General features: G+C 46.4%; 1 protein-coding gene across 2 annotated transcripts in view; it reads right to left on the bottom strand.

Annotated features, from left to right (window-relative positions):
• The window catches only part of SH3PXD2B (SH3 and PX domains 2B), a 102284-nt gene that overhangs the window by 38526 nt on the left and 38428 nt on the right, over positions 1 to 25330 (bottom strand). For both annotated transcript variants that reach the window (XM_021701250.2, XR_002480954.2), the window contains exons 3-5: positions 21669 to 21744; positions 15420 to 15496; positions 3344 to 3435 (exon numbers count right to left, since the gene is read on the bottom strand). In XM_021701250.2, coding sequence (XP_021556925.1) covers positions 3344 to 3435; positions 15420 to 15496; positions 21669 to 21744 — 245 coding nt within the window. The remainder of the gene's footprint in view (positions 1 to 3343; positions 3436 to 15419; positions 15497 to 21668; positions 21745 to 25330) is intronic.

Here is a 25330-nt window from a genome sequence, read left to right as displayed (position 1 = left end):
ATAAAGGGAAAAGGGAGGTGACCGGATGGTTGGGTTGAGACAGATGGTGTGGCAGTAGTAACATCAGCTAATAATTACTAAGTGTTATTACCCTGTGCCAGTACCCTGGCTGGGTACTTTTAGTTCACTCATTTAATACTTATAATAACCCTTGGAAAGAAGTACTCTTTTAATGCCCATTTTCTAGATGAGGAAAATGAGGCCCAGAGAGGCTAGGTAACTTGCCTAAGGCCACACAGCTAGCAAGGTGCAAGCTGAACCCAGATCTACCTGATTTTTAAAAATTGAGCTATAATTCATGCACTATAAAATTCATTCTTCTCAAGTGCAGCGTTCACTGGTTTTTAGCATATTCACAAGGTTGTGTAATTATCACCACTGTCTAATTCCAGAAAATATTCATCATTCCAAAGAGAAACCCTGTACCTAGAAACAGTCACTTGCTGTTCGCACTCCCCCCAACTGCTGGCAAATACTAATTTGCTATTGATGCTAACGATTTGTCTATTCTGGACGTTTTAATATGAATGGGATCATACAGTACGAGGCTCTTTGTGACTGGCTTCTTTCGGGTGGCATGTTTTCAAGGGCCAAGAACCTTGTACCATGGATGAGTATTTTATTCCTTTTTATGGCTGAATAAAACCCCGCTGTGTGGGTAAACCACACTTGGCTGATGTGTTCATCAGCTGAAGGCACTGGGTTGTTTCCACATTTTTGGCTCTTACGAATCCTGCTTCTGTGAATGTGGACACGGGTTTTTGTGTGGACGTATATTTTTATTTCTCTTGGTTCTATGCTGGAACGGAATGCCAGGTCACATGGTAACTCTCGGTTTCACTTTTTGAGGAACTGCCAGGCTGTCTTCCATAGCAGCTGCACCATCTTATGAGCCCGCCTGCAGCGCACACCAATGCAGTTTCCTCACATCTTCGACAACACTCACTGCTCTCTGCTTTTTGGTTCTAGCCATTCCAGCGGTTGTGGTTTGGATTCGCATTTCCTGATGGCTAACGATGCTGAGCAGCTTCTTCTCTTCTCTGCTTATTGGCCACTTGTGTATCTTCTTCGGAGAAATGTCAAGTTCAGCCTGATTGTCAAGGCCGGCTTTTTCACCAGCATGTAATGACCCTGTCCCTGTCATCGCGGGCATCATGGGAGAGGGAGAGGGGGCTAAGCCAATCCCCTGAGCCTGGGGCTGCACTGCTGTGCACCTGGGAGGAGCAGCAGAGCCTGGCCCCAGTGCTGGGCTGCGCTGGTTGGTTGTGCTGTCCCCTGGCCACGCATTACCTCAGTGGGGCTAAACTTCATTGCCCCTGTGCGGGGGACGGTGAGAGCAACAGCCGAATAATCTAGCTCACGTTTACCGGCACTTACTGGGTACAGGGTGCTGGTCAGAGTGCTGTATCTGGACCCACCTGATGAACGTTCATAATAATCCTCGAGGGTTACTCCATTTCACAGGTGGAGACACGGAGGCCCAGAGAGATGAAGAATGGGAAGAATGCCAACCTCACCCAACATCAGAACCCAGGGAGCCCGGCTGGGGCCCACTCTCCTGACCAAACCCTGGCCTGGCCTGTAGGTGAAGTCTCCTTAGCGGCCAGCTCCAAGACACACCCACAGAGGTCCCTCAAGGCTGCCTCTGTGTAAAGCACCATCTGCCTGAGTTGCCATCAAGGCCTGTGACCTGAGCCACGGTCTGGGCTCCTTGAAGTCCTGGGCTCCTGCCTGCCATATATTCCTGCTGGTTGTCTTGCTGTCCTGGCCAGAGCCGGCAGTTAGGGGCAGCGGGGGGCTCTTGGGATCAAGCAGCAGCATGTGTGGGCTCACCAGGCACATCATCTTCTCTGTGTGACATGCTTGGGACGGTCCCAAGTTTTCCTATGCATGGCAGCAAAAAAACCTTCCTTTAACAGCACCATTTGGAATCCATCTTCTGTCTCCCTAACGACTGCTGGGAACGACCCCCCAGTTTCCATCTTTAGCCCTAACTCAGGTATGAGCTTCAGGATCCTGATCAAGGGACCAGCTGTTTCATTGCTATTTCATTACTCCCTGAACCAACAACCAAGGCCCACCTGAGACTGACTGCCTGCTGTGGCCCCAGAGCCATCCCCTGGGCCTTCAGCAACCTCCCCACCTTCCTTGCACGTCAAAGCCTGGCTTAAAGACAGGAAGGCCTCACCAGGTAGGTACCTGCCATGCACCAGGCTCTCCTTTGCAGGCAGGATGGTGTTTAATCCTCACAACCAAGATGGGATCGAGGTTAGCCAAGACCACTTTACTGATGAGGAAACAGAAGCTCAGAGAAGTCAAGACACTTGTTCAAAGTCATATAGCAGGGAAGGGACACAGAGATTGGAACCTTTTCCTTCTTTACAGGAAGTCTCTTGGAACTAGATACATATACTCCAGCAGGATGCTGTTGGCTTATCACAGCTGGTACTTTGTACTTTCTTTGGTATAGTCTAGGCTACGTTTTGTATTTTTAGCGGCTGTTCTACTTGTGTGTACGTGTGCGTGCGTGCGCCTGCACCTGTTCTGTCTCTCTGGCCCAAGAGCCTGGCTGGCACTTCTCAGCCCTTCCCGACAGGTGCTGGCTCTGGCCCCTCTGACCCCAGACCGCCCCGCACCTGTGGGCTGGTCCCCACCCCACCCCCAGCCCTGCGACTGCTCCATTACAGAGAACTCTTCTCTCCGCAGACACGCATGGTGGTTTCCCCCACAATTAAACTTTTTTAATAAGCGCTATGTGTAGGTCAGTGTTTCGGGCGGGCAGGGCCATCGGTGCCATCAACTCCTGATGTGTAAAGCCAGCAGGCTGGGGGGAGAGTCTCTCCAGCGCGCCTGGGCTGCCGGGACCACTGGCTACGCAGAGACAGGCACCTGGCAGTGTTTTCTGTCTGCTGCAGGGGCTGGGGTGAACATTTTGGGACAGTGTTAGACCCTGGATGACCAGGATCAAATTCTGGCCCCGGCCCTGTCACTCACGAGCGCTGAGACCTCGAGCAGGTCTTGTCATTCATTCATCCATATCCCTCACGGTCACGAGCACTTTCACCCTTGTGGGCAAGGCCCCACCCCAAGGGCATCTAGGCTCCCGCTTCCACCACTCTCCACGCGTGCCTCGTACGTGCAGGCGTGTAGGAGATTCCAGGAGCGACCCTAGGCCAGCTTCCTTCCCCTGTGCGGGCCACATGGAGCAAGGCCCCATAAGGGCTCAATCACGGTGGTCAAGCTGAATTATTTACTTTGCTCTACTCCAATTCCTCTTGGGCCCGGCCTGGGAGCAGGGCTGGCCGTGAGGGCACACTCTAGGGAAGTCCACACACCAACTTACTCTTTGGGGGGATTCAGGTCCTCGGGTCTTGTCTCAAAGAACTGCAGCACCTCATCACACTGAGAGATATAGGGGGGCAGCTGGATCAGGGCCTGGAGAAGAGACACAAATGAGTCCAAAGGAAGGAGAGGGGTGTCAGGAACGCCATGAGTCAGGGCTTCTCAAACTTGGGTATGATAAGAATCACCTGGGGGGCTTGTGAAATCAGACGGCTGGGTCCCAGATTTTCTGATTCAGTAGGTCTGGGGTGGGGCCTGAGAATGTGCATATCTGACAAGTTCCCTGGTGTTGCTGCTGGTTTGGGGACCACACACACACACACACAGGCGTGCACATACATGTTATGGGCATATCTGAGCAAAGAATATGTATACATTTATCTAAAACACTAAACTGGGGACTTCATGCCATGTCATTATTCTTCTATGGCTTCATGTCTACTGGATCTTGAGGGTGTCTATTGCACAAATGTATCGTACTTTATTGACCCAGCTGCCTACTGGTGAACGCTAAGCTGGTTTCCAACATGCCTGCATGCGTGTCTTAACTCACAGAGCTGCAGTGTTACAGTGAGGGCACTGCTTTATGATCTGGGTAGAGGTCAGAAGTGCCCAGGTTACTGAGGGCTAGAAACATCTGGCATCTGTCACTGCCCCAGTCCATATTAATGTGCCATCCTAGCTCATCAGTTAAAGGAGCCTCAGGTGTCTGCCAGCAGGTTGGATAAGGAGTGGGTGGAGGGCACTACGGGGACTAGGCATTCGTTATGCCCGTTCATCTCCCAACAGGTACCCATTCAATGATGCAACAGACATGATTTCTGGGCCCAGCACTGCACTGGTGTCTGTGTCCAATATGAGAGAAGGATGGGTACATCCCGATCCTGAAAGAATATGAAACTAAGACGAAGCTCCATCATGAATAAACAGCTTAGTTCAACAGATCTTTATTTAAGCCCCTTCTGGCCCGGGGCCTGAGGATGCAGATCTCAGTGCAGGAGAGCTGCGTCATGCACACATTCTCGTACAAACTTCTGTGCAGGGAGCGCACCTGCGCACATGCCCAGACGTCAAGAGCATGGGCAATTCTGCCCGACATTTCAGCCCACCAGTTCCTGCTCTGGAGGGAGGCAAGACTCTGCTCCTCTCCACAGAAGGCCTCAGTTCCGGCGTGCCTCTCATGAGCCTCCTGCAAGTGTTGAGTGAGTTGGGAGTGGAAAAAAACATGTCCTATATTTGCTAGATAACAAACGTCTATAAGCTCACCTCCCATTCATCCCCTGCAAAGTGGTGCTCCAACGCTGCTCCTGGCATACGATGGAGTAATGGAGAGACGGATGGGGGTCTCCAGTGGTCCCTTCCTCAAGGTTTCAGGGGTATTTTGACTTATTTTTCTGATTTTTAAGAAGTTTTAGGGGCGCCTGGGTGGCTCAGTTGGTTAAGTGTCTGCCTTTGGCTCAGGTCGTGATCCAGGTTCCTGGGATCGAGCCCTGCGTGGGTCTCCCTGCTCTGCTGGGAGCCTCTTCTCCCCCTCCCTCTGCCCCTCCCCCCTGCTCATGCTCTCTCTGTCAAAATAAATAAAATCTAATAAATAAATAAATAAATAAATAAATAAATAAATAAATAAATAAATAAAAAGTTTTAATTGTGGTAAAATAACACAAAAAATTTGCCATCTTAATCATTTTTTTAAGTAGGCTCCATGCCCCATGTGGGGCTCGAACTCATGACCACGAGACCAAGAGTCACCTGCTCTACAGACTGAGCCATCCAGGCACCCTATCATCTTTAGCATTTTTAAGCATACAGTTCAGTGGCATTAAGTACATTCGCCTTGTTAGGGAACCATCCCCAGAATGCTTTCTATTTTGCAAAACTGAAGCCCTGTACCTATTAAATAATTCCTCCTTCCCTCAGCTCCTGGCAACTGTTCTACCTTCTGTCTGTATGAATTTGATTACTCCAAGTACCTCATATAAGTGGAATCATACAGTATTTGTCCTTTTATGCCAGGCTGCTTGTATTTAGCTAACGGCCTCAAGGTTCATCTATGCTGTAGCAGGTGCTGGAATTTCTTTCCTTTTCAAGGCTGAATAATATTCCACCCTATGGCTATGCCACATTCTTTTTTTTTTAAAGATTTTTATTTATTTGTCAGAGAGAGAGAGAGCACAAGCAGGGGGAGCAGCAGAGGAGGGAGAGGGAGAAGCAGGCTCCTCACTGAGCAAGGAGCCTGATGTGGGACTCGATCCCAGGACTCTGGGATCACACCTGAGCCGAAGGCAGACGCTTAACGACTGAGCCACCCAGGCGTCCCTGGCTATGCCACATCCTGTTTATTCATTCACCCACTGATGGTCACCTGGGTAGCTGACCCTATACGGCCTTTGAGTCCGGCTCTGACTTTAAGCCAGAGCCCCAGGTTCGAGCTGTCTCATACCTAAAGCTGAAGAAGACGTGAGGTCGGTGGACTTGTTTTAGCAGGGTGATTTCCCTAGTCACTGTCCAAGCTCTTCACCCCAGAAGGGCCTGCTATTTGTGGCTCATTGATTTTACTGAAGTAGCTCCTGCTCTGCAGCAAATCCCCAGGGACTGATCTTTTCCAGGCCAGAGGCAGAGAGGCCAAGAGGGAGAGAGCAGGCGCTTCCCTCCCCTGCCTCTAGCTTCTGACCTTCTTCTCTTTCTGGTTTGGAGGATTCATTCTGCTTGGGACGAGCTGCCGTCTTGGGGGCCCCTGCTGGTCTCTCTTTCCTCTGAAATCCTGCAGTTCGTACAGTTAGAACCACATAATGAAGGAGCTGATTATATGCTGGACCGTGGTGTGTCCTGGCTGCTTTGTGTGCAGAAATCTTGCGGTTGCCCCCAGACTGCAAGAACACCATTCCCTTATGTTGGCTCAGCACTCGACGGCTCCCAGAAGGCGTTCGTCTGTGTCATTCCATGCAATCCTGGGAGGGCTGGTCCATTTCGGAGATGGGGAAATGGAAGATCTGGTGAAGTAGGTAGGACCGGAGAGCCCAGGGCTGGCCGACTCCAGCTCCTCCACCCCGAACCCACAGAAGGCAGGGGTATGCGGCTGTTCCTCCTGCACCTTCCCAGAGGTCTAGATAGTGTTGGGGAGCCCCTGATGCCTGGTTGAAAGTATTCCCTGGACCAATGCCATGAGGGAGAGCAGGGTGGGCCCTGAGGTGGCCATGGCTCCACCTACGGGGGGCCTCCCGGGGTGCTCCCTGCTGAAATGATCAGAGGCTCCAAAAGGACCAGTGAGGGAAGGGACAACGAGGCCCACGGAAACCTCCTGACAATGCCAAGTTCCCTTTTGGTTTTGAGCAATTCCTAGGAAGTAAAAGCCAAATCCCTAAACCATAAAATACAGCCAAGTTACTAATAAAAGGCGGCACTGAATGCTTTGATGTTTACCCCTTTCATTTTGGAAGGACAGGCTAACATAAAAACATGACCTGGGGCAGAGAAATAATTCTGCTTCTGAAATACTCCAGAATTGTCTTGTGTTCGGTCAGTAAAAACAAAGAACCACAGTTCCAGGAAAACCCAGTTCTGTCCCGGAGAGAATCCTGGCCCTTTGGATAGATGTGGCTGGTCGATGCAGGGATGAGAGGAGACGTGAGCAGAACGAGTCCTGTTTGCTGAGAGTCATGATAAAAGGTCAGATAGCCCCAGCTCCTGATTCTCGCTCTGGCCATGTCCCAGCACCTCTCTGAGCTTCAGTTTGCTCATCTGTAAAATGGAAATCACAAACACCCACCTTGGAAGGTTGTGCTACAGAATAAGTGAGGAAGTGGCTTTAAGATTTCCATCATACACTAGCTGCTTGACAACATTAACCCTTTGTCTCTCGGTACTGTATTAATCAAGTACAGTAGTGTAGTGGTTCCGGGAGGTGATTCTAGAGCCAGCAAGATGGCTCTGCTAAATAACAATGCCTCGCCTAGTGAGGGAGTTGGGTTTTCTCAGTTCTTTCAACCCTCTTGAACTTTAAAATGAATGCCCCAGCGAATTACCACTTTTCTCTCATTATATTTTTAAAATTTTATTTCAGTGTGATAAGAACACTCACCACGAGATCTATCCTCGTGACAAATTTTAAGTGCACAATACAGTATTATTGGGTGTTGTACCGTGGATCTCTAGAGCTTACTCTTCTTGCTTGGCCGCAACTTTATACCCGTTGGTTAGTAACGCCCCGTTTTTCTGTCCCTCCAGCCCCCAGCAACTACCATTTTGCTCTGTGATTCTGAGTTTGAGTATTTCAGATCACGTAAGTGGAATCATGTGGGATTTTATCTTTCTGCGACCGGCTTATTTCACTTCGTAAAGCGTCCTTAAGGTTCATCCACATTGTGACATATTGTCGAATATCCTTTCGAAAGGCGGAATAGTATTCTGTTGTAGGTATATACCACGTTCAGGTTGTTTCCACATCTTGGCTATCAGGAATAGTGCTAGCATGGGAGTGCTAATCTCTCTTCCAGATCCTGACTTCAATTTCTTTGGATGTATACCCAGAAGTGGGATTGCTGGATCATATGGTAGCACTATTTTTAATTTTTTGAGGAACCTCCATACTGTTTTTCATAGGGGCTGCATTTCGCATTCCCACCAACAGCATGCAAGTGTTCCAGTTTCTCCATATCCTTACCAACACTTGTTTTTTGTTTTTGTTCTTTTATAATAGCCATCCTGACAAATGTGAGGTGATATCACATTGTGGTTTTGATTTGCTCCCTGATGATGAGTGACATTAAGCAGTTTTTCATATACCAGTTGGTTATTTGTGTATCTTCTTTGGAGAACTGTCTATTCAAGGCCTTAGCCCATTTTTAAATCAGGTTATTAGCTTTTTTACTATTGAGATATATGGGTTCTTTATATATTTGAGATTGACCCTTTGACAGATATATGATTTGCAAATATTTTCTTCCGTTTTGTATGTTGCTTTTTTACTCTGTTGATTATTTCCTTTATCGTGCAGCTTTTTAGTTTGATGTAGTCCCACTAGTTTGTTTTTATTTTGGTTGCCTCTGCTTTTGGTATCATATCCATGAAATCACTGCCGAGAGCCCTCAAATAAATCCACACATATAGGCAACTGGTCTTTGACAAAGGCACCGAGAACATATAACAGGAAAGGGACAGTCTCTTCAACAAATGGTGCTGGGAGAACAACATCCACATGCAAAGGAATGACACTGGGCCCTTATCTGACACCACACGCAAAAATCCCCTCCAAATGGATTAAAGACTTAAACATAAGACCTAAAACTGGGAAACTCCTGGAAGAAAAAGCTTTTCTAACTTGTCTCTTTAAGAGCAGGACCAGGTTGGGGCACCTGGGTGGCTCAGTCAGTTGAGCATCCAACTCTTGGTTTTGGCTCAGGTCATGACCTTATGGGTCATGGGATTGAGCCCCGCGTGGGGCTCGGTGCTCAGCGGGGGATCAGCTTGAAGATTCTCTCCCTCTGCCCCTCCCCCAGTCCTCACTGGCACACGCTCTAAAATAAATAAATAAACCTTAAAAAAGAAAAAAGAAAAAGAGCAGGACCAGGTAGTTCCGGGCTTTGGGTAGGCAGGCAGCTGCTGGCTTGACTTAAAGACATATCCTTTGTTGCTATTGTTTCATTGCTGTTTTATTTTTGGCAAGTTTTAGCAGTTTTATATTATGATGTATTATAAAATTTCCTCTAAAATGTATTATTTTTAAGAAGTTAAAAAAGTGAGTTAATTTTAATAATAATAATACAGGTGGTAGTATACAGTAAACATCTTGACAGGAGGTCTCAAATGGCTGGAGTCTGGTAAACACTGTATTAGACTGCCTATCATTTAGTTCAAAATACCACAGTATGGGCAAACACACTCATGTGTGTGTCTGTCTGTGTGTGTATGTGTATGTGTGTGTTAGATTTAAGCTACACCCCAATGATGGTTAGTAAAAATTTCAATCTTCATCAGAAATGAACACTTCGGCAGGTAAAGAACTCTGATCACAAGTCCTCACTCTAGAAAAGGCTATTTCATGGCTTCAGTTATCTTGACCTCTGACCAACACTGTAGCCTTTATCCACCAGCACAACAGCTGTTAGAAATGATATTCTTTACTGGTGAAATGAGGGATATTCTAGAAATATTCTCAGATACTCTGGCCCTTGCATGAAAAGAACGTGTCAAGTCCATCCTCCAAAATGGTGCCCAGGGTCTAGGATTCTGAATCCTCTGTGTTCTGTTTCTTCTAGGGGATTTAAATGTCAGACCAGGGTGGGATTAGCCGATCCTGGCACTGGGATATCATTCCATTTGTCTCGAGGAAATGTCCATGCAAAGTGGTGTCAGACTGACAGCTGGTGTTTCAATAAGCTTACAGAACAACTTGAGAGGCTGTTTAGGGAGCTGCTTGATAATGCTTGTATATGTGGCAGTATTTGGCCAAGTTTTGTTTTCACTGTGTTCTTCAATGAACAGAGGTTCTTAAATTTAATGTAGTCAAATAAATCAATCTTTTAATGGCTGGTACTTTGTGTCTTTAAAAATCCTTCTATACCTAGAGATTATAAAGTTTTTGCCCCCTATTTTTATCTTTTAAAACTTTTTACACTATTGCCTCTTACATTTAGGTCTTTAATTTCCTTGGAAATGATTACACGTATGGTGTGAGGCAGGGGTTAGTTGCCATTCTTTTTTCCCCCCCCCATAAAGATCCCCACTTACTGAGGAAGCCAACCTTTCCTCAATGATCGGCAACGCTGCCTTTGTCAGTATTTAAGTGTTCAAATACACACAGGTCTGTTTCTGGCTTCTCTATTTAGTTCCAATGGTCTGCCTATTCTTGTGCCCACGCCACACTATGTTAATTACTGTAACTTTATAATAGGTCTAGTAGAGCAGAAAGTTTCTTCCTAGTTGGAATTAGGTTTGGGATACCTACAGCCTTTCTCTATCTTTATCTATTGGAGACTACCAATTTCTACTAAAATAAAGCTAATAGTTATAGATTAAATTGGCTTAAGTCAGCTCACAACAATGCCAACAACAGATATTCAAATGTTAAGTCAAAGTCTGTGTAGTCTGTAAAAGATTTTGCAAACCTTGGAATAGATAGTTTCATCTCCTTCCAGGAGGGCAGTTCCCTTGAAGCCAAGCCGGGGAATTTGGCCAACCCAAACCCCAAAATATCTGCTCTGTTCTGCTTCTTATGATGCATTAATTGCACGGAGTGGTAACTTTCATGTGGCTCATCTGACATAAGCCACTTCTTCCCTACGGTGAAACCAGGTGAATTCATGATCTCTATACCATTCCAAGCATCAGCCAGATGCAGGCAGCTGCTGCTATCTCTTTTTATTTCAGGATTTTTAAAAAAGATCTATTTATTTATTTGGGGGGTAGATGGGCAGAGGGAGAGGGAGAGAGAGAGAACCTCAAGCACACTCCCCGCCGAGCACGGAGTCTCGGGGCTCGATCCCACGACCCCCAAGATCACAACCTGAGCCAAAATCAAGAGTTGGATGCCCAACTGAGCCACACAGGTGCCCCTCATTTCATGATTTTAAATCTCCTTTTCCAAATCAAGTATCTGGAGGTTCGTGAAGCCCTGGGTATGAGGAAAGTGTCACTCTGGGGAGAAGCTGGGTGGGCTGGGGTAAGAAGCAGGATAGCACACTTTGGGCTGAGAGACAATAGTTGCTAGGGAAGGTACCAGGTGGAAATTCCCAGCTGGCCAAGATAACCCCAGAGGTCTGAAGTTCTTGCCAGCAAGGCCTGGACAAAGGACTTTTAGGCTCTAGAGGTTTGAAAAGACACAAAGAGGAGAAGATCTGAACTTTCCTCTGAGAGCTGGGAGGCAGTAGTAGTACCTTTGTGCCTGGGTGACCTTCCCTGCCCTTCACTCCCCAATCCCTTTTTAAGGATATCCTTAGGAGAGAGAGAGAGAGGCCGTAAGTGGTATGTGAGGGCCAAGTCCTAAAAGGCCAGCATTCAACCATCAAATCCTCCAATACTATTGTTGTAAGTAACTTTCTTGGGTCTCTGTTTCTTCGCCTACACAATGGGAATAATAAAACCTATTTCTTAAGGTTGTTGGAGGGATGAAAGGAGGTCATCTTTGGCAAAGAGAAGACAGGAGTGATCAGGAGTGATCCTCTGCCCTTCCATGAGGTCTCTTGCCAAGACAAGGGTCATATATCCCCACACTGCCCCCCTTTACATTTTTTTAAAGATGTATTGAAGTATAATTTATGTATTATAAAATCCACCCATTGTAAGTACACAATTCAATGATATTTAGTAAATTATAGAGTTGTGCAACCAACACCACAATCTAGTTTTAGAACTTTTCCATCACCTCAAAAATTTCCCCCACCTAACGTGTGGTCCATCTCTGCCTGCACTGTCCTCAGGCCTTGGAAACCACTGATCTGCTCTCTGTCTCTATAAAGTTGCCTTTTCTGCACATTTCATGGAGATGGAATCATGCAACACATAGCCTTTTGCATCTGGCTTCTTTTAGCATCATGTGTTTGAGAGTCATCCAAGTTGCAATATTTATCAGGATTTCACTGCATTTTATTGTCGAAAATATTCTATTGTATGGGTAATTCCACATTTTCTTTATCTATGCACCTGATGTTGGACATCTGGATTGCTTCCAGTTTTTGGCTATTATGAATTAGTACTGCTACAAACGTACATTCAAGTCTTTGTGTGGATGTAAGTTTTCAATTCTCTGGAGTAGATACCTAAGAGTGGTCATATTTCACTTGTGGAAGAAAGTGCCAAACTATTTTCCAGAGTGGCTTCTCATCCTGTGTCCCCACCAGAGCGAGGGCTCCAGTTTCTCCATATCCTCACCAGCTCTTGGTTTTGTCTATCTTGTGGATTATAGCCATTCCAGTGGCTGTGCAGGTTTCTCATTACCTAATGATTGCCTAATGATTAATGAAGCTGAACACCTTTTCATGTGCTTATTAACCATCATGCATCTTCTTGGGTGAAATTTCTATTCACATCTTTTGTCTATTTTTAACCTGGAACATCTTTATGGTTAAGTTTTAAGAGTTCTTTGTATAGATTCAATACAAGTCCCTTGTCAGAGATGATTTACAAATATTTTCTCCTAATCTGTGACATGTCTTTTTATTTTCTTCACTGGATTTTTTTGAAGTACAGAGTCTGGAAGTTTAATGAAGTCCAACTTATCAATTTTTCTCTTTTGGTGTCATATCTAGGAACTCTCTGCCTAAATCATGGTCATAAAGATTTTCTCCTGTTTTCTTCTAGAAGTTTTATAATTTTAGCTCTTATGTTTAGGTCTGTGATCATTTTGAGTTGATTTTTGTGCATGGTGTGAAGTAGGGATCCAACTTAATTTTTTCCCCTTTTTATGGTGTATGGATATCCTATTATCCCACACTGTTAAAAAGATTATCCTGTCCCTATTGAATTTCTTGGCACCATTGCTGAAAATCAATTGACCATAAATTTCACAAAAGTTTATTTCTAGGCCCTCACTTCTGTTCCACTGGTCTACGTGCCTATCCTTATGCCAGTCTTGATTACTGTAGCTTTTGTAGGAAGTTTTGAAATGGGTACTATAAGCCTCTAATTTTGTTCTTTTTTTTCATAATTGTTTTGGCTATTTTGGGTTCCTTGCATTTCTCCATACAATTTAGGATCAGCTTGTTAATTTCTACAAAAAAGCTTACTAGGAGTTTGACAGAGATTATACTGAATGTATAGATCAATTGGGGAAGAACTGCCACTTTATTTATTTATTATTTTTTGTTATTATTTGTTTGTCATTGGGATTTGTCTTTTTTTTTTGTATTTCCAATCCTGTCCTTTGCCCATTTTCCCTGTATGGTTGTTTGTCTTTTTCACATCAATTTCTACAAATTCCACATATAACACATACACACACACACACACGTTGTTCTCATTAAGAAATTCATCCTGACCCCCAAATTCTAATTTATTCTCCTAGATTTTCTTAAGTTTTTATTTAAATTCCAGTTAGTATTCAGTGTAATACTAGTTTTAGTGCACAATACAGTGATTTGGCACTTCCATACTTCACCTGGTGCTCATCACAGCAAGTGCACTCCTCAACCCCCCCCCCCCCCCGCTTTCGCCTCTGGAAACCATCAGTTTATTCTCTATAGTTAAGAGTCTGTTTCTTGGTTTGCCTCTCTTTTTTTCCCCCTTTGCTCGTTTGTTTTGCTTCTTAAATTCCACATATGAATGAAATCATAGAGCATTTGTCTTTCTTTGACTTGTTTCACCTAGCATAATACTCTCTAGTTCTATCCATGTCATTGCAAATGGCAAGGTATCATTCTTTTTTATGCCTGAGTAGTAAGAAGTGCCATTTTAACACTACTGAGTCTTCTAATCCATGAGTATGTAATGTCTCTCCATTAATTTAGAGCTGGTTTAGTTTTTCTCAACAGTGTTTTGTAGTTTCAATGTATAAACCTTGTACTTCTTTTATTCAATTTATTCCTAAGTGTTTTATTCTTTTTTTTTTTTAAGATTTTATTTATTAATTTGAGACACAGATACAGAGAGAGAGAGAGAGCATGAGCAGGGGCAGAGGCAAAGGCAGAGGGAGAGGGAGAAGCAGGCTCCCCACTGAGCCAGGAGCCCGATGAAGGGCTCGATCGCAGAACTCTGGGATCATGACCTGAGCCAAAGGCAGATGCTTAACCATCTGAGCCACCCAGGTGCCCCTAAGTATTTTATTCTTTTTGATGTTATTGTGAGTGGAATTATTTTCTTAATTTCATTTTTGGATTGTTCATGCTTAGTATTTAGAGGTACAACTGATTTTTTTTTTTTAATAAAGAAAGATTTTTATTTTTTATTTTTTTATTTTATTTTTTTTTTCAATGAGGCTCCATGCCCAATGTCAGGCTTGAACTTACAACCCTGAGATCAAGAGTCTCACATTCCACCGACTGAGCCAGCCAGATGCCTCTACAGTTGATTTTTTTTTTTTTAATATTTTATTTATTCATTTGAGACACAGAGAGAGAGAGAGAGCATGAGCAGGGGGAGAGGCAGAGGGAGAAGCAGGCTCCCCGCTGAGCCAGGAGCCCAATGCGGGGCTTGATCCCAGGACCCTGGGATCATGACCTGAGCTGAAGGCAGACGCCTAACCATCTGAGCCACCCAGGCGCCCCAACAGTTGATTTTTTATATCGATCTTGTATCCTGTGATCTTACTAAACTTATTAGTTCTAGTATTTTTTTTTCTCTTGTGGCTCCCTTACGATTTTCTCCAACAGAATCATGTCATCTGTGAATCAAGGCAGTTTTATTTCTTCCTTTCCGAACTGAATGCCTTTTATTTTCTTTTTTCCCTGTGTACACTGGCTAGAACCTCCAGGAAAATGTAGGACAGATGTGAGAGAACAAATACATTTGCTTTGTTTCCGATCTTTGCTGCTCCATTGTTAAGGCATTTCTTGTTATTCCCACCCTTCTCCAATCAGAGCTGCTAGTGATTTTAAGTTAGAGAAATAATACTAAAGGTAAGGGAACCTAGACAAAGGAAAAGCATGCTTCTTTCCCAACCACAGCCGCAAATCAAAGGAGATGTAGCCAAAAGGCAGGCCCCTTGTGATTTAGAACATTCAAGGGATTGGAAGCCAGCTGCACTGTCCAAGGACAGGGACTGCATAACTTCTGGAACATTCACACTCAGTGGAATACTATGCATCCATTTAAAGTAGGCTCAAGAAGATGTTTTTATACCATGGGGAAATTCTTATATCACAATATTAGAGAAAAAAGAAAGAGCAACAAAAATAACACATATGGGATGGTGTCAACACCATAAAGAAATGCATATAGAGAGAAAAACTAGAAAGGAAACATGTAGAAACCTTAATAATTGTTGCCTCTGAGGACTCGTGGGTGGTTGATTTTCTGGTTTTTACATTTCTTTCAATTGCGGATTGCTCGCAATGACTATTTTGTAGCCAGAAAGGGAAAAGAAGAAAAGAAACAACCTAAAGGGAAGACATGAGACACAGGGAAGTGTTAGCATTTCTTAGACTTACCTTACAGTACTCATCAATCGGTATGAGGCGTTTGACGGCCACGTCCCGGATGTGGCTCCGTCGGAAGAGAATTTTGCCTGCAGGAGTGGAGAGCACACATGGCATTGTAAGGGGGCAATGACAAGTTCTCAGCAAACCTGGAGGGTGTGGATGTGGCTGCCTCTGGTAGGTCTGAGTGGTACCCAAATTCTGGCTTCCATTATCATCCCCTGCTGGATGTCCACAGGGCCTGAATGACCCCATGCATTGTCCTCCAAAGCCCTGTTCACAGCTCAAATGCAAGGGCTTGAGGGAGTGGGGCCCAGGAGGCAAGTTTTGGTGAGATAAGGGAGGCTGGATCAATCCTGAGAAGGAAGAGGCTCCTACCAGATGAAGAAGAAAGGCCAGATCTGATAATCGAACTCTGCGGTTCTCAGGGGGTGAGCAGTAGAGTGGACAACCTAACAGCTCAGCCTCCTTTCCTCTTGTGTCCTCCTATGCCTAGTCTAGTCTTCCATTCTGCAAATACTCCACACTCTTTCATTATTCTGTGCCTTTCCCTCTGTCTGGAATACTTTTCTCATCCAACCTCACCCACCATCCCAGTTGAGAAACTTTTATCTACTTCAAATGGATTAAGAGTTCCTGTCTCTTTCTGATTGCACACACTATCAATTTATATCTTCTTCTTTCCTCATGGGGAAAGTCATGGGGCTCAGAATATATAGGATTTGACTGGACCTTAATCAATTTTGTACCCTCACCACACGGCACTCATACTTGATGAATGCATAAAGGTGGATTTCACTTGCCAAGATGACAAATCCTTCCAATTGCTTCCCCAATCAGCTGTGTGTAACAGAAGGGTTCCAAGCCTTCCTGCCTCACCGAAAACTAGCTGAGAATCAATCTACTACTTGTTTGGTGATATCCTGAGCACTGGTTGTGGTACCAGATCTTCCAGTGTGATGTGTGGGCAGGTAACAGGCAAAGACAAGTATAGAGATGATGAGAGTGTCTGGAAACATCCAAGATGCTAAAATGCTATCGGTGAGGTTTGTTTAAAGCAAACTGGTGAGTTTCTGTGAGTCTAAAGGGGAGTGGGGAGATGGTGGCCAAGTGCATGCACTGACCATTAAGACGGCTTGGCCTCACCATTCTGGACCTGTCACACAGGCAAGGGGCAGGAAAATCAGAAATAAGACACCAAGGGGGGAGCCCAGCTTATGCAGAGTGCCAGGAGTCTCCAGGGGAAGGTCAAAGAGGAGGGCATAGGGAGACCACAGCTTTTCCAACAGCAAAGTATGGAGAGCTTCTGGTCAGAGGAGGCAGGTCAAGGAGAGCAATTTGGGTCACAAGGCGGCAGGGCAAGGAGAGATCAACCAGTGCTCCAACATGGCTCTGGTGAGGCCGCCATCTCCAAAGATCAAGCTTGAGTGAGCAGGAACAGGATGGTAGGAAAGGCCCAAAGGAGGGGCCCCTGAGTGGCTCAGTCATTAACCATCTGCCTTCGGCTCAGGTCACGGTCCCAGAGTCCTGGGATGGAGCCCTCCATTGGGCTCCCTGCTCAGCAGGAAGCCTGCTTCTCCCTCTCCCACTCCCCCTGCTTGTGTTTTCTCGCTGTCTCTCTGTCAAATAAATTTTAAAAATTAAAAAAAAAAAGGTCCAAAGGAGTTTTCATAAGATAGAATTGAAAGGGATGATGGGAAACAGCCTATTGACTCCAAGATCTGCAATGCAAGCTGGTTAGGGAGATTTGCACCCAAAAGCCAATGTGGTTAATCTAACACTTAACATAATCTGACCACTGGCTCTTGGGCAAAAGGGCACAATTAGGAAATTAGGTAGATATGGTCAACCTAATGGTGAAGGTTTTTTTTTTTTTCTGCTTAATTTCTACCACTTAAAAAGAAAACAATAACCCACAGTGAGATAAAATACATATTCCTCATATTCTTTAATAGCATGGAGTCTCCTTTGTTTATTATGGTGATCGTTTTAATTCTGCTTATGAGTCAGTCAAACTTCTGACATACCATGTTTATTAGAAAGGAAAAATCTAAATAAAACACATCACAGGATTCAAAGTGCTTGTCTCCAAGGGGTGGAAGACAGAGCCTTTTTGTTTTCTTCTTTGACTTTCCCCAAATTTCCTACCATAAACATGTATTGCTTCTGAAATCAGAAAGTTTTCATGCCGTTTACCATAAAAAAGCAAATTACGCAGCCAAGTGGGGAGGGTTTACAACCTGTTGTACCTGGTTTTATTCAGTCAATAGGTACTGTGAGCCCTCGATGGGCCAGCACAGGGGGCTGGACCTCTTGACACTGTCAGTGTTTCCCAACAGGGAGGGACCCTGTTGACATTCCGGGTGGGGCAGTCCTTCCCACTGTGGGAGTCCCCCACCCTGCAGGATGTTTGGGATCCCTGGACCATCCCCATTCCACCCCCAGTCATTGTGATAATCAAATTACCACCCTCGTGGGTGGGACTGTTCGAAGTTTAGAACCTCTAGGAGAATCCCGAGCCTTTAGGAAAAACAAGGAATGCCTGCCTGAAGAGGAATCTCCCACAGTAAATGCTTCCTGCCTCTAATCTGTTTCTCAGAATTGGAGAGGAGTCCCTACCAAAAACATTTTGGTCCCATTTTGATATAATGTCCCCTTCTATAAATCAGAGGAAGGGTGGGGAGTGGGGTGTTCAGGCCTCTTACCGGGGAGGCTGTGACCCAACTCAAACAATTCACAATAGGCAGAGTGCATGCACCGGCCCATGGGAACAGCATAGGCTGGTCCTGGAGTCACCACCGACAAAGAGAATTCACTCAAGGCCCAGCCTGCAGGGGCTGAGAGAGAAGGATGGAGAACTCCGGCACCTTCAAGGTCTCCTGGGGGTGTGACATGACAACAAAAGCACCATTCCTCTCCCCGAATGGCCTAGGAGTCTCCGGGCATATGGCAGATGCCCTGCCAACGAGGGGGACAGGAAGCCCTGTGGTGGCACCTGCCGGGGAGGCCAGAGGCACAGTAGTCAGCCAATCCAGGGTGACTGTGCTGCCTTGGGAAATGCATTTACCTCCCAGAGCCTCAGTCTCCTCATCTGTAAAATGGGAGAGCAGCCCTTATTTCTTAGTAGTAACCTCCAGGACTCACCCAGCACAGGGCTTCGCCCTTCCTAGGTGCTCATAAAAGAGTAATCACTTTTTGTTTTGTTTTGTTTAAATGGGTTATATGATACTGACTCATACTCTGCAATTAAGAGCACACGTTCTTTCCTCAACCTGTGGCTTGGTCTCTTAAGACCTGCCTCTGATAGGCTAATTCATCATCCGTCTGCAGCAGACCTGGAGCCCGGCTCAGGCCCTGGGCTGTGGGGCAGAACCATGTGGCCAGTACCTCCTTGGCCGGGGGCTCTGAGTGAAATGCCAACGGGGGCAATGGCCCTTTATCTGTGCCTCATGGGTTTCTGTGTGAGTTGTGGGGAAGGAGGGTGAGCCTTCCCTGGCAGGCCAGCCCTCCTGGAGTGGAAAGGGTGCTAGGCGGAGAGCACAGCCTTTGGTGGGAACGGGCAGGCTTTTGTTTTCCAGTGGTGGAAGGCCAAACTGTAAGTCTTATTTTTCAAGCCGCATTCTCTGCCAAGTTGGCTTCCCCAGCTCTTGCTCGGATGGAAAATTGTACAGGGCTGCTTCACCCTCCCCCTGCCTTTGTGCTAACAAGAGACTTGCTTTTGTTCTGCTGACGCGGCAGTCTTGGCAGAAAACGGACCCCTAGGAGAGGGGATGTGCCTTCCTGTGTTCAGCTTTTTCCCTGCGCTTGGCCTTGGCCTCAAGGAAGAGCTAAGAGGTGGGCCATGAAGGGATGCTCTAGGGGTCCTGGGGCCCAACCACACCTCTCTGAGCAGCAAGTGGGTGCCCCAAGCAGGGAAAATGGGGCTGAGTCTCTGAGAAGAGCATTTTCATAAATTCGTGGGTGGAAAAGGATTCCGTAACCATGAAAGTTTTCAGGGGCTTGGGAGAGGGTCAGCTCAAGTTCTTCCCTGTGCTGGGAAGTTTTTTCACAGCTGGCTTTTGTCTTTCATCCAGTAAAGAGTTATAACTCACTGCTTTCCTTTCCTTCCTTGAAGAAAAAAACCTACGTTTGGGGTCCAGTTCAACTTGAATATTCAGATTGATCATTTAAGTATGACCCTAAAATATGAATACCAAGAAACTCCCAAGGAATGTCCCAGGATCCCGTTTCTGACTTTTGCAGAGAACCCACTATGTGCCAGGGAGAGAAGCTTTGTAAAGCGGGAGTCATTGTCCCATTTTACAGATGGAGAAATTAAGGCTTGGGGGCAGGGGGTTGTCATCTGTGTGAAGTCACAGAACTGGGTCTGTTCGACTCCAAAGCATAAGCTCTGGAGCCCTGCTAGTTGGCTGTTGCGTTGGTACACTGGGTTTTCTCCAATAGGAAACAAAAATTCTAGTATGACTGCACACTTTCTCCGTGGAAGAACTAAAAATATTAGTTTTTTTAGGCAAATGGTTCTCCCAGTACATGGGGCCTGGCAAATACATCTACCCTGTCTTCTAAATCCACTCAGTGATGCCAATATCTGGAAGAACCACTCGACGTGCTGATGGCAGAACCCTGGAGTAGGGAGGAGAGAGTGGGCTCCTGTGGGACTCAGGGAGTCCCCCTCCTCTCAGGGCCTGCTCCCTTGTCTGCAAAATGGAAAAGATCTAAAGGGCACTTCCAGCTCTAAATATTTGTGATTTAGGGCGACTATCAATTTGCTGATTATCTGTACATAAAAATAATAGTAAGTGCTTGACTGCTGCTAGTTATGTGCCACTTAGCACCTAGCTAATCCTCACAACAACTCTATTATTTAAGTATCACTATTATCTATAATTTGCAAATGAAGAATGAAACTCTGTGTGCTTAAATAATTTACCGAAGTAACAGTGGATGAGTGGGGGGCACTGGGATTTGAACCTGGGCTGTTTGACTTCAGGCATCAATTCTGGAGCCAGCCAAAGCTGTGTTTGAAGCACAGCTCTGCTATTTGTGCAAATGATTATAATTTCTCTGAGCCTCAATTTCCTCATCTGTAAAATGGGCACAGGGTTGTTCTGAAGACTAAACAAGGTAATGAATGTAAAGCACTTAGCCCCATGACTGGCCTACAGTAGACATCCAATATTATTACTTGAGGTAATAACTCTGGTTTGGGTAGCCCGTTTTTTGGAGCTGAAGCCTTAATACTATTCCTTTGTTAAGGAATTTTTTGGGGGGGAAAGAAACACTTAATGTCTGAAGGGCAGGGATCAGCCATGAGGGTATTAGTAACTCCTCCATAGTGCCTGGAGGAGTGCCTGGCACTCAGAAGGTGCTTGGGAGCTGTGGCAGATAGGCAGGCAGATTTCTAAAATGGACCCCCAAAGATGTCCCATTGTCACCCCCAGAGCCCAGAGCCTCTACATATGATGAGATCTCACTCCTGGGATCATGTTATGACATATGCCACAGTTCTATTTAAGAGAGGGAAATTATCCTGGATTAGCTAGGTAGGTATAACGTAATCACATGAGCCCTTAAAAGCAAACAGCTTTCTCCAACAGGTGGCAGAAGGGGAAGTCAGAGAGATTCAAAGCATGGGAAAGATTCAATGCCCCACCGCCAGCTTGAAGATGGATAAGGAACGCAGTCAGCCTCTGGAAGCTGAGGGGTCCCTGGCTGAGAGCCAGCAAGGAAACATGTATTCTACTTCCATAGCTGCAAGGAATTGAATTCTGCCAACAACCTGAATGAGGCTGGAAGTGGATTCTTCCCTAATCCTCCAGATAAGAGCCCAGCCTGGCCAAGGTGATGACTTGGGAGACTCTGACCAAAGAACCCAGCAGCATCTGCCTGGACTTCCTACCAACTGAACTTGAGGTAATAAATGAGGGTGGTTTTAAGCTGCTAAATTGGTGTGAATTCATGACACGGCAATGGCAAAGTAATACTGCAGCCATAACAAAGATGCCACTCACTACAAAAGCTTTATGAGCTCTAATTATTCCCACTATAGAGACAGAAAAAACTGAGGATCCTGGAGGTGAAGTATCTTGCCTAAGAAGATGGTGTAGCATCTAACCCCAAAGCCCATATTCTTAGGCACTAATTTCTACAAACGGCTGGGACTCTGGTCATTAGGACAATGCCCCAGGAAGCTGAGCTGAGAGATGTGGGGGCTATCCTGGATCCCCCAGAGCCCCTTCTAATAGCATGTGTCTCACCCACCTGGCAGAAAGGGAATGATCCGCTGTTTGGGATCCTTCTGTCCTCCTTCCATGGGAAATTTGTCCAACATCTGCATCTAAACAGGGGGAGAATAGCAAAAACGGAAGCCTTTAATATGATAAATGCATTTCTGACATTTTAAGGGAATTATGTGAAATATGTGATTTGATATATAAAGGCTCACTGTGTTCAGCTTTTCAGAAACCCAGACTAATGGGAAGGCAATGTCAACTGGACCTAGGATCTCCATGAAAACAATTCTCTCTGTTCACAGCCGCCATATCAGTGAAGGCTCAGAGCTGGGAGAGACCACTGTCAGTTTTCCTGGGGGTCTCCAGCCACAGGACCTGAAATGTGAACAAAACCCCCAGAGCCACCAGAATTCCACTGACAGCAGGTCAATCTGTTTCCCAAGAATTGCAGGTTTCGTCAGGTAACAAACCACTGGGACTCAATTAATCTGGTTAGGTCTATGCCTGTGAGATCATTACACTCCCCTGCCACACTAAGGTTCCCCAGGCTGGCCCAACAGCCCCACTCTGTGCTGGGTACATGGGGTTCGGAGACGAAAAGACTCGAAGTCTAGAGAGACGGAAGAGGAAATAAATCCTTCCAGGGTGGTGTAGGAAGCACCTTCAGAGGTAGGTGTAGGCTGCTGTAGGGGGGAGAAAGAACAGGGGCTGAGTCCCCAAACTGGAAACCTTTATTAGGGTGATAAACGCCTCTCCGATTTGATATACAAAATCCCAAGGACCTGTTGCTTGTGGTCTTGGGGAAGTGACAGACCCCGGGTCTCATCTTTAAGTTGGCCATAATGATACCAACATGCAGTGTTACTTTATGGATTAAAGTGGGGCCGTGGTAGTGACCGAGGCTGTCATCAGATTTCTGGTTCTTCTCCTGAGCACACGGTAGATTTGTACACCCCCAACCCCTTGCAGTGGGATGTGGCCAGTTAAATGTGAGCAGAAGAGACATGTGTCACTTTGGGGTGGGAGAGTTATGAGTGGTGCGTGATTCACCACCCCCACTTCTTTCTGCCATGTGACCGGCCACACTGCAGACAGTAGCTTCTCTGCCCCGGAGGGTCCGGGGTCCCCAACAACCGCCGGGGGAGATGGACCCTTGCTGTACAGAGAGGCTCATCATAGCAGCACAGCCACCCTACTGGTACCTGGGCCCGGCATCCAAACAGGAAGGGAGTCTTGAGCCTCCCACGTGACGGCTGGAATGGGAAAAGCCTGCTCATCGCTTCTCCTCCAGCAGAGAGTCACCCTGGCATTCAAGATGCCCCTCTGCAGAAGGAAAGAAGCCCCGAATAGCCCTGGAGAAATAAGCACGGCTAGTGCGTAGGGGGAGGGAGGAGAGGTCTCAAGAGAAACAGGTTATCCGTGCCAGGCACGGACTAGATTCTTTAGACACATGCTCTCACTAAATCTTCTGAACACTCCTTCAAGGTGGACATGATCAGCCAGGAAACTGGAGCCCAAAGAGGGAAGAAATCGGCTATGGGCCTGCAGCCAGCAAGCGGCGCGGCCAGAGACGGAAGCCTGTGGCTTCTCTGCCGTCACACCAGCCACCTCGACGAAAACGGATTGCTCTGTGGGCCTGGGAGACAGGCGGGGGGCTCCCTGCCCCGTTGGTGCTGTCTCCTGTGATGCCCCTGGGGAGGCGGGTCCGCCTCGGCTTGGCGGGCGCGCTGATGGGCTGCCCAGAGGTCACGGTCTGATTTGTGGTTTCCCGTTGGCCCTACTCTGTGCTGCGTGGCAATGGGACATGCTTGGTCCACCGTCATTCAGCAACTGGAGAGCCCACAGCAGGCCTGCTGCAAAGGCGGGCTGCTTCCTTTGAATCCAGGAGCTTTCCGACTCTGGGACAAAGCAGGTACTCAATACCAACCGACCAAAGCAATGAAGGCAACTGAGTGGAACACTCTGGGAGACAGCTTCACGTGTCCGCTAAGTGCCCTGGTTAATACTATTCATGTCACTAATATTAAATAAGAATTAGTCACCACTCTAACAGTTGTTTGGCAGTTTACGGTTAGCAAGCCTTCGCATGCATGATTTGATCTGACCTTCACAGTAACTCTGTGATATAAATGTACACTCCCCATGTCCCAGATAGGAGAAACTGGGGAGCAGAGAGGGACAGCTGCTTGAGGTCACCCAGCTGAGTGGTGGTCCAGCCAGTTAAAGGACCTTAGTCGAAATCCCACCCTCTTTCCTTAAGGTCACTCTCAAAGGTGGCTTTGGAGGGTCATGCAAGCGTGAAAAATCAGCCTGAGATGAAGTAAGTTTAATATTCTGTGCACATGTGAACAGCATGCTTTCTTTTGAAAAGCGGGTGATCGATCAGTCTCAGCCACAGAGTCTTTTAGAGATGATAGGTTTTGCCTAATGCCATCTTTTTTGGTCCTTCTCAATTTTGTTAGGACAATGCTGGAACACCAATAACGGGAACTCAGGAGGAAAAAAAAAAGTATGCACCAGTAATCCATCCACCTGACCATGCCCGTTCTCCCTTCTCCTGGCCTCCTTCTGAGCCTCTGTCTGAAGGAGGCCAGAGGAACAGGCCTCCCCCAGTGCTGCCTGTGGTCTCTGACAGTGTGTCTTAGGAAGTTACTCTCTCGTCCCTTGTCCTGACTTGCTTTTACCCAGACAAGCATGGCCCAAAGAGCTGAAGTGTCCTCTCAAGTGTTACTGATTGAGGCAGCAGACCCGGGTTTCATGCTGCCAAGTCTAACCACAGATGGTACCCCTGGGGACCAGACAGTCCTGGGGTTACATCCTGATGCTTCCTCAGGCCAGCTGTGTGTCAGGGGTCAGCCTCCTTGCCCAGGGAGCCCGAGTCACCATCTGGGGAACAAGGACCACAGTCTGCTTGGCAGAGTCGCTATGTCCGTGAACGCTGAACGTGAGCCCTTTGGGGACATCCAGGTGCTCAACAACAGATCCCCTCTCTCCTGGCACTCTGCCCATAAAGAAGACATTATTCTAAAAGTTATTTGGGAATGATCCTTAGTAGTTTGTGAGGCTGTGTGTTTTAGAAATTGTGTTAAATATACTTAACATAAACTTTACCATTTTGAACATACAAGGAGTGGCATTAAGCACATTCACAGTGCTGTGCAACCATCACCACCATCCATCTCCAGAACCTCTTCATCATCCTAAACTGAAACTCTGTCCCCATTAAACACTAACTCCCTATTCTCTTCCCCCAGCCCCTGGCAACCTGGCAACTAGGTGCTACATGTCACGGAATCGTGCAGTATGTGTCCAGTGTCTGGCTTATTTCGCTCAGCCTCACGTCTTCGAGGTTCATCCATGTTGTAGCAGGTGTCAGAATGTCCTTTCTTTTTAAGGCTGAATAACATTCCAGCACGAGGCTGTGTTTTAAGGTTAGCAAAACTCCTCAGACTATCCAAGTGCCCTCAGGAGCCAGAGCTTGGTTGTCCAACAGAACCTTCTGCTATAATGGCAATGTTCTATATCTGCACCGTCCCTTACTGTAGCCACTAGCCCTAGATGGAGCTCCAAGGCTGAGCACTTGAAACGTGGCTCCGGAGACGGAAGAATCGAACTTTTAATTTTATTTAACTCTTATTAATTTAAATAGCCTCACATGACTAGTGCCGTGATCATAGACAGTGCAGGGCT

This window comes from Neomonachus schauinslandi, chromosome 7 (genome assembly GCF_002201575.2).
Source record: "Neomonachus schauinslandi chromosome 7, ASM220157v2, whole genome shotgun sequence".
Lineage (NCBI taxonomy): Eukaryota > Metazoa > Chordata > Mammalia > Carnivora > Phocidae > Neomonachus > Neomonachus schauinslandi.
This window is presented reverse-complemented; position numbering and strand designations above follow the sequence as displayed.